Source organism: Amphiura filiformis, chromosome 6 (genome assembly GCF_039555335.1).
Source record: "Amphiura filiformis chromosome 6, Afil_fr2py, whole genome shotgun sequence".
Taxonomy (NCBI): Eukaryota; Metazoa; Echinodermata; class Ophiuroidea; order Amphilepidida; family Amphiuridae; genus Amphiura; species Amphiura filiformis.
This window is the reverse complement of record NC_092633.1, coordinates 17,610,137-17,624,085: the sequence shown is the minus strand read 5'-3', so window position 1 is coordinate 17,624,085 and position 13,949 is coordinate 17,610,137. Positions and strand designations below refer to the sequence as shown.

Below are 13,949 nucleotides of genomic sequence, written 5' to 3'. Positions count from 1 at the left end.
ATACAATATTTATGCACGGCTAGTAATTTACTAACATTTGCTCAGATTGGTTGTCGTTATCTAGGAGTGTATGAAATTTGGTTGATAAACTAGATCATGTCAAAGAACGTTCATCCTTGATTTATGAATATCCTATTTTGTGAAAGTTTGTCACATTAAAAATTAAAATGTTTACAAGTATTTGTTTGTTGCGGATATCTGAACCGCTTTTTTGCTGCCAACCTTCGTCCTTCTTTACCAAGATAAATTGAGTGTGAAGCAGTCGGCTCAAAAAGGTCGCCTGGGATTTTCACGGCTTTGGTTCTGTGATACCTTGGTATCTGAATTGAGGCCAGTGGCAGGTCTGCGAGATTTGCAAGTAAGCTGGTGAGAATTCTCATTTTATTTACTTGTAAACTTGCCCTATACCCTGTAGTAGAGATTTATGAAAGATTTGTGCTAAGAGTTTGATTAAAATACAAGTGTTTAATGTGAAAGTGTTATATGTCCCTTACTCATTGCTTATTCATTTGTTCAAATGTTAAACATTGAATGAGATATTTCAACTCTTTGATTTTAATTATTGCTATTAAAGTAACAATCCGTGGTATAGTGTATATAGTCATATAGGGAATATTTGTATTTGATAATGATTTACTATGAACTGAAAGGAATTATTTGTAGTTGGCATTCATTGATGTAGATCTATACTACATGTAGGGCTAGATACATGTACATACCAACATCATGGCAGTGGTTGTGGCAGTACTGATGTAGCAGCTTCAGGAAGGCATTTTTCTTGTGAAAGGTTACAAAAAAGTAAAATAAATCTGCTGTCATTTTTCATAAATGGCACAGTGCAATAACAAATTTTTGTAAATGAATGAAAGGATAGTGATGAATTGTGTACTGTTCTGCGAGTCCTACGTTAAAAAATATTCATTCTTGACAAACTTCCTCAAGCGTTTCCATTTAACTGTGACGTTTGTGCAATTGAATCTAATTCAAAATGCTGCACAGTTTGTAATGTTGGTTTCATATATGTTACTTACAGGTATTACAAAACAATATAATCATAGAGTGAGCATTGAGCATTTTAGTGTCCACTGGTCCATGGTTCGTGATTGTCATAAAGCTCATCTCAAGTACATCAAAAGATTACGAGAATGGTTCATGGGAAGAAATATTTTACACATAAGTTGAGTTAGGATTGTGATAAATATCCTGATATGGATGTGAATAGTAGCCTGGGCACTGCTTTGTTTTTGTTAGTGAGCAGACGCTGGCAAGTGTGATTATATCAGGCATCACATAACACATTGACAGAAGCGCATATGCGATAATGAAGCAATATCCTGGCACTTACGCGTTGGTAAACACCTTACGGATAACCCGAGATTGGACCATAGAGCTCTCCTACGTGGACATTCTACTGATAGCAATGAACGATGAGCTTAACCATGTATTATGTGTCAGTGATGTGTCTGTGTTTGAGACTAAGTTGTATTCCTGCTCAGTCTGAGGCCCTAGGTGCTTAGGAGGTGATTGTGTCCGCATAAGGAATGTTGTTGTCAATCGACATTGATGTTAATTTAGATATTTTACTTCAAATGATGACATGACAAGATAGCCAAGGAAAGAACACATTAACTACCAGAGCAATAATATTCGTTGATAGATATCAGTGTAATATCATGATTTGGCATGACTGTCCAAAATTCTGCTTAGTTTAGATTCAATTGACACATAATAAAAAGAAAAATTACATTAAAACAAAATTAAAATTAGCATTGAATTTAACTCAAATCAATGCTTAGAGCAAGGCAACATTAATGAAAATGTGTAATCTTGTCAGTTTTTAAGATTTTGAGTGTAACTCGCTGTGACTGGCTGTGTATCCTATTTGGCTCAATGAAATAACGTTTCAAATGTCAATTTACACTTCCAGGAATTACATGCTCCTGTTGTTTTTGTAGAGTTTCTAATGCATGTGTTAGGAAGTCTTAATAGCAAACATGAATTTGTGTCAACCCACTATTGATTCAAAAGCTTTCCAAATTTGACGCGCCCTATATCGTGGATAATCCTGTGAAATTAAACCTCTACGTCTCATTGAAGCTCGAACACATATACAACAAAAGTTTCCAAAGAACCTTTTTATTTTCAACTAGTCTAAAAGAATCCCCCTAACATAGCCTGCTATTAAGACAAACACAATATATCAACCTGATTAATTAGATATAGTCTAGTTGATTTGAAAATGAGGACACACCCACAGGGAATATAGTTATCTGTGTAGAGGAACAGATAGGTATGACAGGATGGGCTGGAGGAGAAAGAGAGGATAGTGGTGTTGTGTTGGCAACGTGGGAGAAAGTAAATTTAATAGTCTTACAAGAGGGGCATATTGTTTCTTTGTCCTCCCATAAAGGCAATGCATGTGTTTAACCAGCCTGGTTGGTCCAAACAATTCTGTATTTGAGGATTCCTCTTGGGCACTGCCATTACCACATTCTGTGGTGTACCATACCATACCCAGATGTTGCAGACTCCTACACTTAAAAGTATAGGAATGGCAATGTAAGTTTGAGCTGATTAGTAGGACAAATATTGCATCCAGCAAAAAAGAGGTGAAACTGGTAGGAAATTATATTCACTATTAGTTATCATCAGAGTAGAAAAAGTTATTGTGGCTTAAGCAAGCAAAATCAACTTAATAATATAAAATCTATTTTATATAATAAATTTTATCAAATCAGTTTAATAAAATCAAAATACAGAGCTGCCAAATGGTATAAGTGTTGGTAATTCCAACATTTTGAATTTTGCATCAGTTTGTTGGAAAAGTGAGTCCTTCATTCTTTCCATCCTGAATTTTCCCCATTTTTTATTATTATCTGAGGGTGCAGTGCAGCCACCCCCTTGGTATGCAAATAACAGTGGAACTTAAACATTGGGAACATTTGAAGGAAAGCTTGGTTGCATGGTTGACAATGATTTATAGTAGCCTTTAATATAGAATGTGCAGCTGATAAGGTTTGGTGATACAACACAAGAGAATGAGGGTCTTGTGGGCGGTACATCATTTTTGTGATCTTTATGAAAATATTCTGTATAATCCTGAAATATTTTGATAGAACCAATCAGTTCTTTTTCATTACCATGTAATGAATGATATAAAATTGTATTATTTCCATGCACAAATGAATTGGACAATTTCCTATTTTATTTGCAAATTGATAGCAAACATTGTCAACACATCCTTACATCTTATTAGTATTTACAGGAAAGAGGAAACTATAATAATGAGGCTGATTTCATGTTTGTGAACATGTGACCTATGTTTGCAGCACAATCCTGCATGGTCATTTGTACCAAGTACCTTCCCGGAGGCTGATAGAATTGGTATCTTCAGGAGCTATCTATTTTGATGTAGTTATTTTTTATCAATCAGTGGTAAACATTGTAAAAATACATATTCTCTCAACATTTTCAGAACATTATGAACTAATCGAAAAACTTGGTATAAAAGTTCATTGTACAACATTATTCCTGAACTAAATGCCTCATGCAATGGTGTTGTGCCACAAATATTTCACAGACTGGGCCAGGAGCAGGAGCAAGACAGGGAAGGTAGTTGACCCACACATTTACCACGCTGATGTTACACTTTCTTAGACTTGGATAGCTTCTAGCAAAAGTGCTACAAATATATTTCACGTTTGGCAAATTTCCTTTCTTTACCAAGTTGGGAGAGAGATACAGGATGTTTGAAGTCGGAGTAACCAATTAAGCCTTAAGTGTATGGATTATTGCTTGCTTTGGTGGAGCTAACATGATGTGGTAGAAAAATTGGCGGATCTTCTGTTATGACTTCTAATGTTGTAAATGTATGACAAATTCTCATCAGTGATTCAAATGCGTACAAAAACACAATGCCAAGGGGCTTTCAGCATGTCGCCTCATGTGTGATTGATTGATAAGTTACCATGGTAACTGGCTGCGGGACATCAAAACAAAGTATGTTGATACCTTCTTTGTAAAATGAGTGCAGGATAGTAGATTGACATACTTTCATTCTTATATATGATAAAATATTTTCCAAGCTTTATGATGGCAAATTTATTAGTTTAAAATATTGTAATATTTTATGTATGTTCTCCAAGCAGAAGGTATTCTAATAAAGTAAAACAACTCCAAGCGACAACATGCCACTTGCTTTAGGCAAGTAATTACTGGTTGCTTTTGAGGTTGAAGTAACAAAAGTGAACTTCAGATATGTGAACTTTTTTAATCATCATTGGTGATTATATTACTGCTGCAGCATTGGGTTTTATCAAATAGATACCAAAACTTCAGACCAAAAGATATAGGAGTAATATTGAAAAAGATAATTCAAATTATTTAGAGGTAATGGACTAGAATGTAGTAGGCAAATACCGTAAAACCCTGTCTACAAGCATATAGTGTGCTTCTGATGAAAACTACATTAATCCAGTCGCCATTATGGTGTTTGAGCAAATAAATTACGGATCCAAGCATATACAAACAAGTATTATTTTAAGACCAATCTATTGTATTGGTATATTAACGCTTGCTTTGAATTAATTAAGCTTTTATAAAAAACACTATATATGCTTGTAGACGGGGTTTTACGGTAGTCTGTTAAGAGAGTTAGACATAATAACGTACTATTCAAATCAGAAATTCAGATTCTACCTGTTTTACGCTTATAAAAAGAGTAAATCAATACTGTGATGTATGACAACAACTTAATGTATTAGTGAGAAAAGAGTCTATAAATACAAAAGTTAACCTTGAGATGAAAAGGTAATTGAAATCCTAGTACACTATGGGTTCTCTTTCAATGCCAAGTGAATACAATATGATGTTAATGATTTTGTCTACCAATTTCTATGAGTGTTTATAATGGATAGTAATACGGCAGTGAATTTGCTTGAGGTGGTGTCTGAGACATCCGTAAAGGTCAATCCATATTTGCAAAATTTCTTTGAAAGAGAAATCAGTTAGAAACATTTGTACAGCTTTCATTTATGATATATTATTAAAATTGTCTGAAGTCATAATACACATGAAACACCTGTATGCATTTCCGTCTAGGATTTCTTAATTTAATATTATATAAACATACTTTATATTGGGCGTGATGTGCCATATCGTGGCAACTTTTGAATATGACAGTATTGACCACACTTGTCTTTGCTTAAACTCAATAATCAATATTCTGCATGGGTCATGGCATTTCACTTCATATAAGTTTCAGAGAAAGATACGCTCAGCACCGTCTCAGGTTTACTCTGTCAAGTTTGTTAGTCTAGTTTGAGAGTTTATCTTGATATTTCAAACTCCTTTAATGCTATAGTAAATATTCTTGTCATATGATGGTTCAGTGCATGGTATATGTAAGTTGCCTTCAGTATAGATATCAAATGTTATCTTCTGTAGATATAACATATTCAGTCTTTTATGCAAATTACAAATCTTTTATGCTACCTGCAATTAAATTTATGCTATCTTCTGTAGATAGCGCATGCAACCTTCAACAGATAAGCACATGCAATCTTCAGTAGATAGCACATGTATGCTATCTTCAGTAGATAGCGCATTATATGACCATTTACCACAAACCAGGTGTAAAGTCACCAAGAAGATAATTGAATATTTGAGTGATTATTCACCAAACAGTTACCACCTGTGAAACATCATTCTAAAGCTTATTTTTTGTAATATTGTAATTAATTCAAAATCTAAAATTAAAAATTGCAACTTCACACCTGGTTCGTTGTTGTGGATGGTCACGTATAATTATGCTATCTTCGGTTAATGTCATTTATGCTATCTGCAAATTCATATATGCTATCTTCAGTAGATAGCACATGCAATCTTTATTAGATACATACATACATATACAATTTATACTGTGCATAATCTAATGAAAGGTTAGATGTCACATTTATGCTATCTTCAGTAGATAACATATTGGTGCCATCTCCAGTATAAATGATCCCTTGCTTTATCTTCAGTAGATGCATAATTCATAAAGTTTTGAAGTGTATCTATCCTCAACTGATAGAAGTATGTATAACTAGAATACAATTCTATTGATGAAATGAAGTAGCATTCTCACTCATTTCTACTGACTCTATTCCAACCAAAATATGACAACCAAATACTTTGATTATATCACAAGCAATGGTTTAATTAATTTTGTTCCATTAGTGTAATAACAAGTCAATGGCCTTCCATCCATTCATCCATATCCTGTTATTTTACACTCATCACATGAACGCAACAGTGCTGCTCTTGGCCAAATGCCATCACTCTATCCTGAATGGACCATTTCCACGTCATATACGGGGTGTATTTCTCAGTAACTAGTGGTTTATTGATCACATGCAACCTATGAGGAATACTATAAACATACCAATTACCATCAACGTCATCACACCACATGTGTAGTTGGAAAACAAAGTAGAGGAGTGTTTTTTGTGACTTTCAGTACTTTAGTACAAATTTATGGCATAGGAAGTATATTGGTGATGATGACATGAAGATGATGATGACGATGATGATGATGACAGTGATGTTGACAAATTTGGCGATTGATGATGATAACAACATTGACAGTGATGATGGTGATTGATGATGATGATGATTATGATGACAATGATGATGGTGGTGATAATAATGATGATACAAATCTGTTTGACAACAATCTTTAAATATAACTTGTATAACAGTTCAAATTCTTTTTGATTTATGAATTGGTTTTGACATAACTCACATAAACATTTTGTTTTTAAAGCATTTTAGTATTCTTTTCCTTATGAACAATATTAATTTGAAAGCTCAGTTTATTTTATATACCGTGGTTTGAATGTTTGAAATTATAGGAACAGCAAAACTAAAATGAAATCCACCATATAGAACCAACTGTACCACTAAGTGAAATGCATAGTTCACAAAGTAAAGCTGTACAAAATCTTGAGTTTTTACCCCTTCAGAAACAAAATCCTTATAAGAAACTCAGTTTAGTAATCATGAATGATAAACATAGAGTAGTAGTTTGTCATTTTCAGCTGTAGACTCTATAGAGGTATCAGCTGTTTCCTATGTTATACCGAATCGGCTCATTGGTATTCATGTATAAGGCCATGATAGAATGGATCTACACCAAGTAATGGCTGTGTTGCAATCTCACGAATAGTTAACGTTAAAGAATTGAAATGTTAGGAATGGGCTTTTTGTTACATTGCCGACTCTCATTTAAAGTCACATACATGGTTTAATAGAATCGTTAAAAACACATTGTGTATGCTTATAAGGATTATAGAAATTTGGAAAAAAATGCTTTGCTTATTTAGTTAAGTACAAACATGTCCAGTATTTCTCCTGTTCTATACCATCCTGATGTGCGCATTTCATTTGGCGCAGCTTCAAATTGCTAGTGTTCTTTCAAAGCACTGGCGTACATACGCAGTTACACACACGCTTATAGACGCCGTGTAGATGCACGCTCGAAAGGCATTGACGTTACTGCCACTGTGCCATCACATGCCCACATCGGGCGAAAAATGGTATAGCTGCAAATTCATAAGTATGACCAGCATCAAAATGAGATAACTTATACAAAATCTGTAACAAGAATACATATTTACACTAATGGCAAGGTATCATTATTACCTAATCACTATGTTATCTTTTTATTAAAGACCCAATAATGGCCAAAATATTGTGAACCACTGCACCATTGGTACTCATGTTTTGGACCACTATATGACTTGTGAAATATTGCCTGTTTTTTATATTGCCTAGCGGTTTGCAGTAATTAATTACCAAGGCATCTTCCTCACCCTTGTAGTGTTTATGACAATTTAAATCACCAAATTATAATCTTACATCACCATAGGTTATATTTATCATATTTGCATTAAGTACAGTCTGGTTGGTTTAAATATCTGCTAAATAAGGCTACCTGAAAAGAACCATTTGCTTGGCATTGTGCTTTATTCATGAACTGCATTTTCACTTATATCATCTTATATGATAACCTAAAACAAACATGTAACTTTTTTCCGGGTTATATGTGTATGTATGTGTAGTCGGGATATGTGTTTCAAAGGGTTAATACAACACGAGGAGCTTATTCATGTTAAAAACACTAGCATTGATTGGTGCTGAGAAAAAGAAAATCTGCAAATTTGCCCGGCAGCACTAGCTATTGAGTTAATAATCTTGTTTTATGCATATATATGTGATGTTGTTACTGCCTAAAGCAGGAGTAGATTAGATTCTCTTATAATACATCATAACCTTTGGTATGCTATATATATATGTTATGGTGTATGATTATTAATGTTCATTAGGACTAGTTATGTGTTAATGGGCTCATTGATTGCTTGTGGAGTATGCAGGATAATTGGTATAACACATGCAAAACCTATTTACATAATTTTGCCTTGTTTTCCAATATCCAATTACATTAAAACCAACCATTAATGATTTCCAGCTGAGAGTGTAATCCTTGTGTAGATTCTATGCTGTGCAAAAATAATTGCTTATTGTAGTAATGATTTTACACCATTTTGCAAAATTATGTCAAGTTTTACACATTGAAAGTTTTGGGAAACTTTTAGACACTTCCACAATATAGACAGAACAATATGTTGAACGCAGTTTGTTTGAGTGGTAACACAATGCCAGTAGCTTTATGAAAGTTTGTGATGTCATTGTTCCATTTACATGATTTTTAAAGACAACACAAATATCATTCTGATTAAATTGATTACAAACCAATTAATTAAAGCAAGTCACTTTGAAAATATAAAACCATCAGATAGGTCTAAGTGATTCATAGTGAGATGAAATTTGAATTATAATTAATTCGCAAACTAAAAGTTAAATAAAAATATGTTAGAAACATAATATACAAGAAACTGATGGACAAACAAACATAAAAACATGTTTTGCCACAACATTTGATCTTGAATATTATAAAGTGCATACGTGCAAGGCGTTGTGATCATTATACTTCTATAAGTGTTTTGTTTTTGTTTAAAAATCTACTGCCTTTTTATTTGGTTACTATCATTGCTATAAGTGTTTTTACTTTAAGCCCCTGGAACATTTTGCATTGCATATAGCTAGCTAGGGTTACAACTAACAACTTGCTGATATTCATCGAGCTACAAACACATTTCAGGGAACACTTTTCCAATACCAGACCCCGGGTACCAGACATCCAGACATGTGTGTGTTTATTCTGAATGCTCTTTCTTATACAACTTGATAAATTCTTATATTTTCTTGAAAAAAAAGTGAATGGTTGTTTTGAATTTGACATCAATATACAGAGAATGGGAGATATACATTATTGACTCTGCGAACATTCTAGACACTGCATACTTGGCTACATATCTTGGTGTATAATACTCAAACAATTACAAATTTCTCACTAAATCTTCATTGTATTTATTAAGGCATGAATTAAGGCATGAATTAGTCCTTAACTGGTTTGAATGAATGCACTTTTTAAATATTTGGCTGAAAATTTAAAATTCTGCTTTTTGTTCTAAATGTTGTCATACCCGCCGACCACCCTCATACAATGTAAAGCATTGAGAAGATTAATGATATATGTGCATGTGTAGCTAGAGTGCAGCTTGCAATGCTAACTGCTTTACTACATATTCCCCGTATTTGTTTGACAGTGTCAGAGATAGTACTTCCTAATGTTTTTATATGAGAGGCCCTCTGTTACGCATAACATTTGAATACCTTGCGAGTTGTGAAATCCGTCAGGTGCTTCAAGTAGCAGTCAGGCTATTTTTCCTAAAGTATCATGCTATTTATGGTGAAAGCAGAAGCTTGGTGGGTTTCTATTTTCCATCTTTGTTGAGAAAACATGGGAGTCAATATGTTTCTTTACCATCAAATGCATGTTTATTTTATGGAGCATGCTTGACGCTCTACCGCAGTACCACACTATTTCAGATGCAATTTACTGTCTTGAACCGTGAACTTAACCTGACATTTGTAACCTTTTGCGTCGGATGTTTTTCTCTTTGCATCATTGAAGCATTACATTTAAAAAGCAGGTCTTGTTTAACATGTGTTCTGCTGTTTATACCTGGCTTAAGATGTGTATACAATGTCTGTTACTTTGTATTATGGACAAAAGATGGTGTCGCAGGTTTTCATATGAAGTAGTACTGGCACAAAGACAACAAACAGCTGCTGGTTATTTAAACTCAATGTTAGTGACTTAATGTATCATGTAGCTTGTACGACAAGTTAACAAGTTGATTGATTGATTGATTGATTGATTGATTGATTGATTGATTGATTGATTGATTGATTGATTGATTGATTGATTGATTGGCTGGTTGATTGATTGATTGATTGATTGATTTAGTTGATTGATTGATCGTTTGATTGATCGTTTGATTGATCAATCGATATGATCAATGGAGTGAGTGGGTGAGTGAATTATTGAATTATGTAGGGAAGAGGAAGGAAGGGATGATTGATTGATTGATCGATTGATTGATTGTGTGTGATTGGGTTTGACTGATTACGGCCCAATAAATAACCATCAATCAATTTATTGCACAGAAATATTGTTTATAATTTTTCAAGCATCACCTTTAATCAGAAAAGGTCAAATAGAGATTAAGTGGTATTAACATGTTCTCATTTTGTCTTGTTTTTCTTTGCTATGCTTAGGAAGAAGAGATGCGCAGACTGCGCACCCTGCGGCAGTGTGAGGAAGGGGAACTTCTGATTGAAAAGTAAGTCACTTAGATTACATTCATAGTCTGTGTTATGGTACAACATTGATGTAATAATAATCAAGTTAACATTAAAGTGAATTTTAGGTAGTTTATTTATTTTCTGTATGTGGCATGATCTGATCCAGTGAGGTCAAAGACAACATTTGTCAAAGTTAGATTCAATCCGAAATAGGAACAAATAAATAATCAAATGCATATATTGACAATATATAAAGCTCATAAGGCTATAAAGGATTTGTATTGCCCTTTTTGACCGATCCTAAAATCTGAAGAAAAAAAACCGGTTCATGATTTTTTTTTTTTTTTCATATTTGGTATAAGATGCACAAAATTGTTGTGAAAATGGTTTGTCTGTTTGTAATTCGTATTGCACAACTTTGAAGAAAAAAAACACCCTAAGAAATCATATAAATATCATTGTTTACCATAGTATTTTGTAATGAACTTAATATTGTATGTGGCAAAAAAAAAGGAAACTTACTGACCAACCCTGACTTTGGTCCTCAAAGGGCAATTACAAATTTCTTCCTAACTTTGAAAGCAACCGTACTAGTGATGTAAATCTTAGTATCTGAGTATAATGATGATGATGATAATAATAACTTAATGGACCAAATTGCCTTATATCATGTCACAAACTATATCCATAAATGCTATAGACGAATCCAATTTCATGCATTCCTACACCTCAATGGCAGCCATAACTGGGTCCCTGTCGGCTCCATCTCATCTAAAATGTGGAATGATGCGGCCTTGGAGGGTATTTTAAACTGCATTCTATCACCCGTGTTACACGTAGACAAAAGAATGATGACAGTTTACAACACAAAAGAATCTAACATCAAATTTTAAACAGCTTTAATCCACCCAATGGGGCAGTCACAACAGACCCAGTAATGGCCTGCCAAATCCTGACCATGACTTGGCTCGTTGGATTCGTCTATACAGGTGTATTTATCTTGACATCATATATATGGTCATTATTATCCACCACCACCTTGCATTCTAAACTATACATGTCTTCTTTGTGAAATTAACCACTCCTTCAAAATTCAAGAAATATTATTTTTTTATTTAAAAAGTATTTCATCTCAGAATGAATGGCAACATGTAACTGACAATTCCCACTGACAAACACAATCACATTGAGTTATTGTTTATGCGATTGATAATGCATAATATCACAATGATAGCTGTGTGTAATATAAACTGAATTTATAAGAGTGAGAGGGGCATTAGCAAAGTGAAAGACATACAATGTAATGGACGCATAGTGATTTATTTGTATTTTCCAAAATGGCTGCCATTATAATGTCTGTATGTGTAGTATTGCTATCAGCAGTAGATAGCATTATTATTTTAGGCAGGTAATGCTATTGGTAACAGGTTGTATATAAGTGTCGATGAGCACATTGTCAGGTCCAGGAGACTTTCCTCTCTTCATTTGGTTTACAGTATGCTGTACCTCCCAATTTGTGACATTAAGTATTTCTTCTTGTGGTTCTCCTGATTTGTCTAATTAATATCCAGAGAAGATAGCAAGGGTCTGTTTGCAATTTAGGTTTAGTACTAGCATTATGTATCATTAATTACTATATGGTAACAGTATTTCATTAATATTGCTAGCTAACAGAAGTAGACAATATTACAGGTCTGTAGATATTTCATCAATATTGCTATCAGCAGTAGATAGCATGACTGATATACAGGTAGTTTTTCTGTATTGAATATTAAATCAATACTGCTATCAGCAGTAGATAGCATTAGATAGTTCTTCCATATTGCTATCACTGATTAGAGGTTAATGACTGCATATCAGTTGTTTTGAGGGTATTGTGAAAAATCTATACATTTTACTTTTGGAACCGAGGGGTGTAGCCCTGAAGGATATGCCAAGGTCCAAGCATAATGTTTAGGTTTTTCAAAATAGCAGAAAAATAATTGAGACAAAGTCATTAACATCATTCATAACCATGATTTAAAACTCCTATAACTCCTTACAGAATAACAGATTTTGTTCTCTGAAATTTGTAAAAATAAACAATTTTTTTCACAGTTTAAATCTTGCTCTTCAAAATATTGAGCTGGTTAAAACAGACTTACCATGTGCTAACTGTTCCATCACATAGGATGCGCATATGCTGAATTCATTGTGCACCATAATCTCTTGCTACGTCACACGCAGTGGTCATTGACGGATATCAATAACCTTTGCCCATATGCGCGTGTACCAGCTAACAGGCAATTTGATTGGAACGCAAATATGGAGTAATACGCGGAGGATATTGCTATCAACAGTAGATAGCATAATTAGGCCTATAGGTCTATATGTACTTCATCAATATTGCTATCAGCAGTTAATAGCATTACTGGTCTATCTAGGTAAAACTTCATCAATATTGCTATCAGCATTAAAGAGCATAATTGGTATATATTACTTCATCAATATTGCTATCAGCAGTAGATAGCATAATTGGTCTTTATATACTTTGTCAATATTGCTATCAGCAGTAGATAACATAATTGGTCTATGTTGTACTTCATTTATATTGCTATCAGCAGTAAATAGCATAATTGGATAGCATGACTGGTCTATAGGTACTTCATCAATATTGCTATCAGCAGTAAATAGCATAATTATATCTATATGTACTCTATATGCAGTGGATAGCATTACTGGTCTATATGTACTTCATCAATATTGCTATCAGCAGTAGATAGCATAATTGATCTATACGTACTCTATATGCAGTGGATAGCATTACTGGTCTATATGTACTTCATCAATATTGCTATCAGCAGTAGATAGCATAATTGATCTGTATGTACTGCATCAATATTGTAATCAACAATGGGTAGCATAATTGGTCTAAATATACTTCATCAATTTTGATATCAGTAAATAACATAATAGGTCTATAATTATGTACTACATCAGTATTGCTATCAGGCCTCTGTGTATATGTATATTTCATGCCCAGCACCATTGGAAACCAGCTAGTGTTGGCGATGGTCGGTGTTGAAGGGTTATTCACAGCACTTGGATTTAAACATTGCATTTTGTGACAGCCACAAAAGTTATGCTGTAACATATGAAGGGGAAATGTGGGACAGAAACTGTGTTCTGTCACGTATCGTGCATTGATTTGAATCATA

General features: G+C 33.8%; 1 protein-coding gene across 5 annotated transcripts in view; it reads left to right on the top strand.

Annotated features, from left to right (window-relative positions):
- LOC140155078 (uncharacterized) overlaps positions 1-13,949 on the top strand; it is a 232,851-nt gene that overhangs the window by 139,172 nt on the left and 79,730 nt on the right. For all 5 annotated transcript variants that reach the window (XM_072177766.1, XM_072177769.1, XM_072177770.1 and 2 more), the window contains one exon: positions 10,726-10,790. In XM_072177766.1, the coding sequence (XP_072033867.1) occupies positions 10,726-10,790 (65 nt within the window). The remainder of the gene's footprint in view (positions 1-10,725; positions 10,791-13,949) is intronic.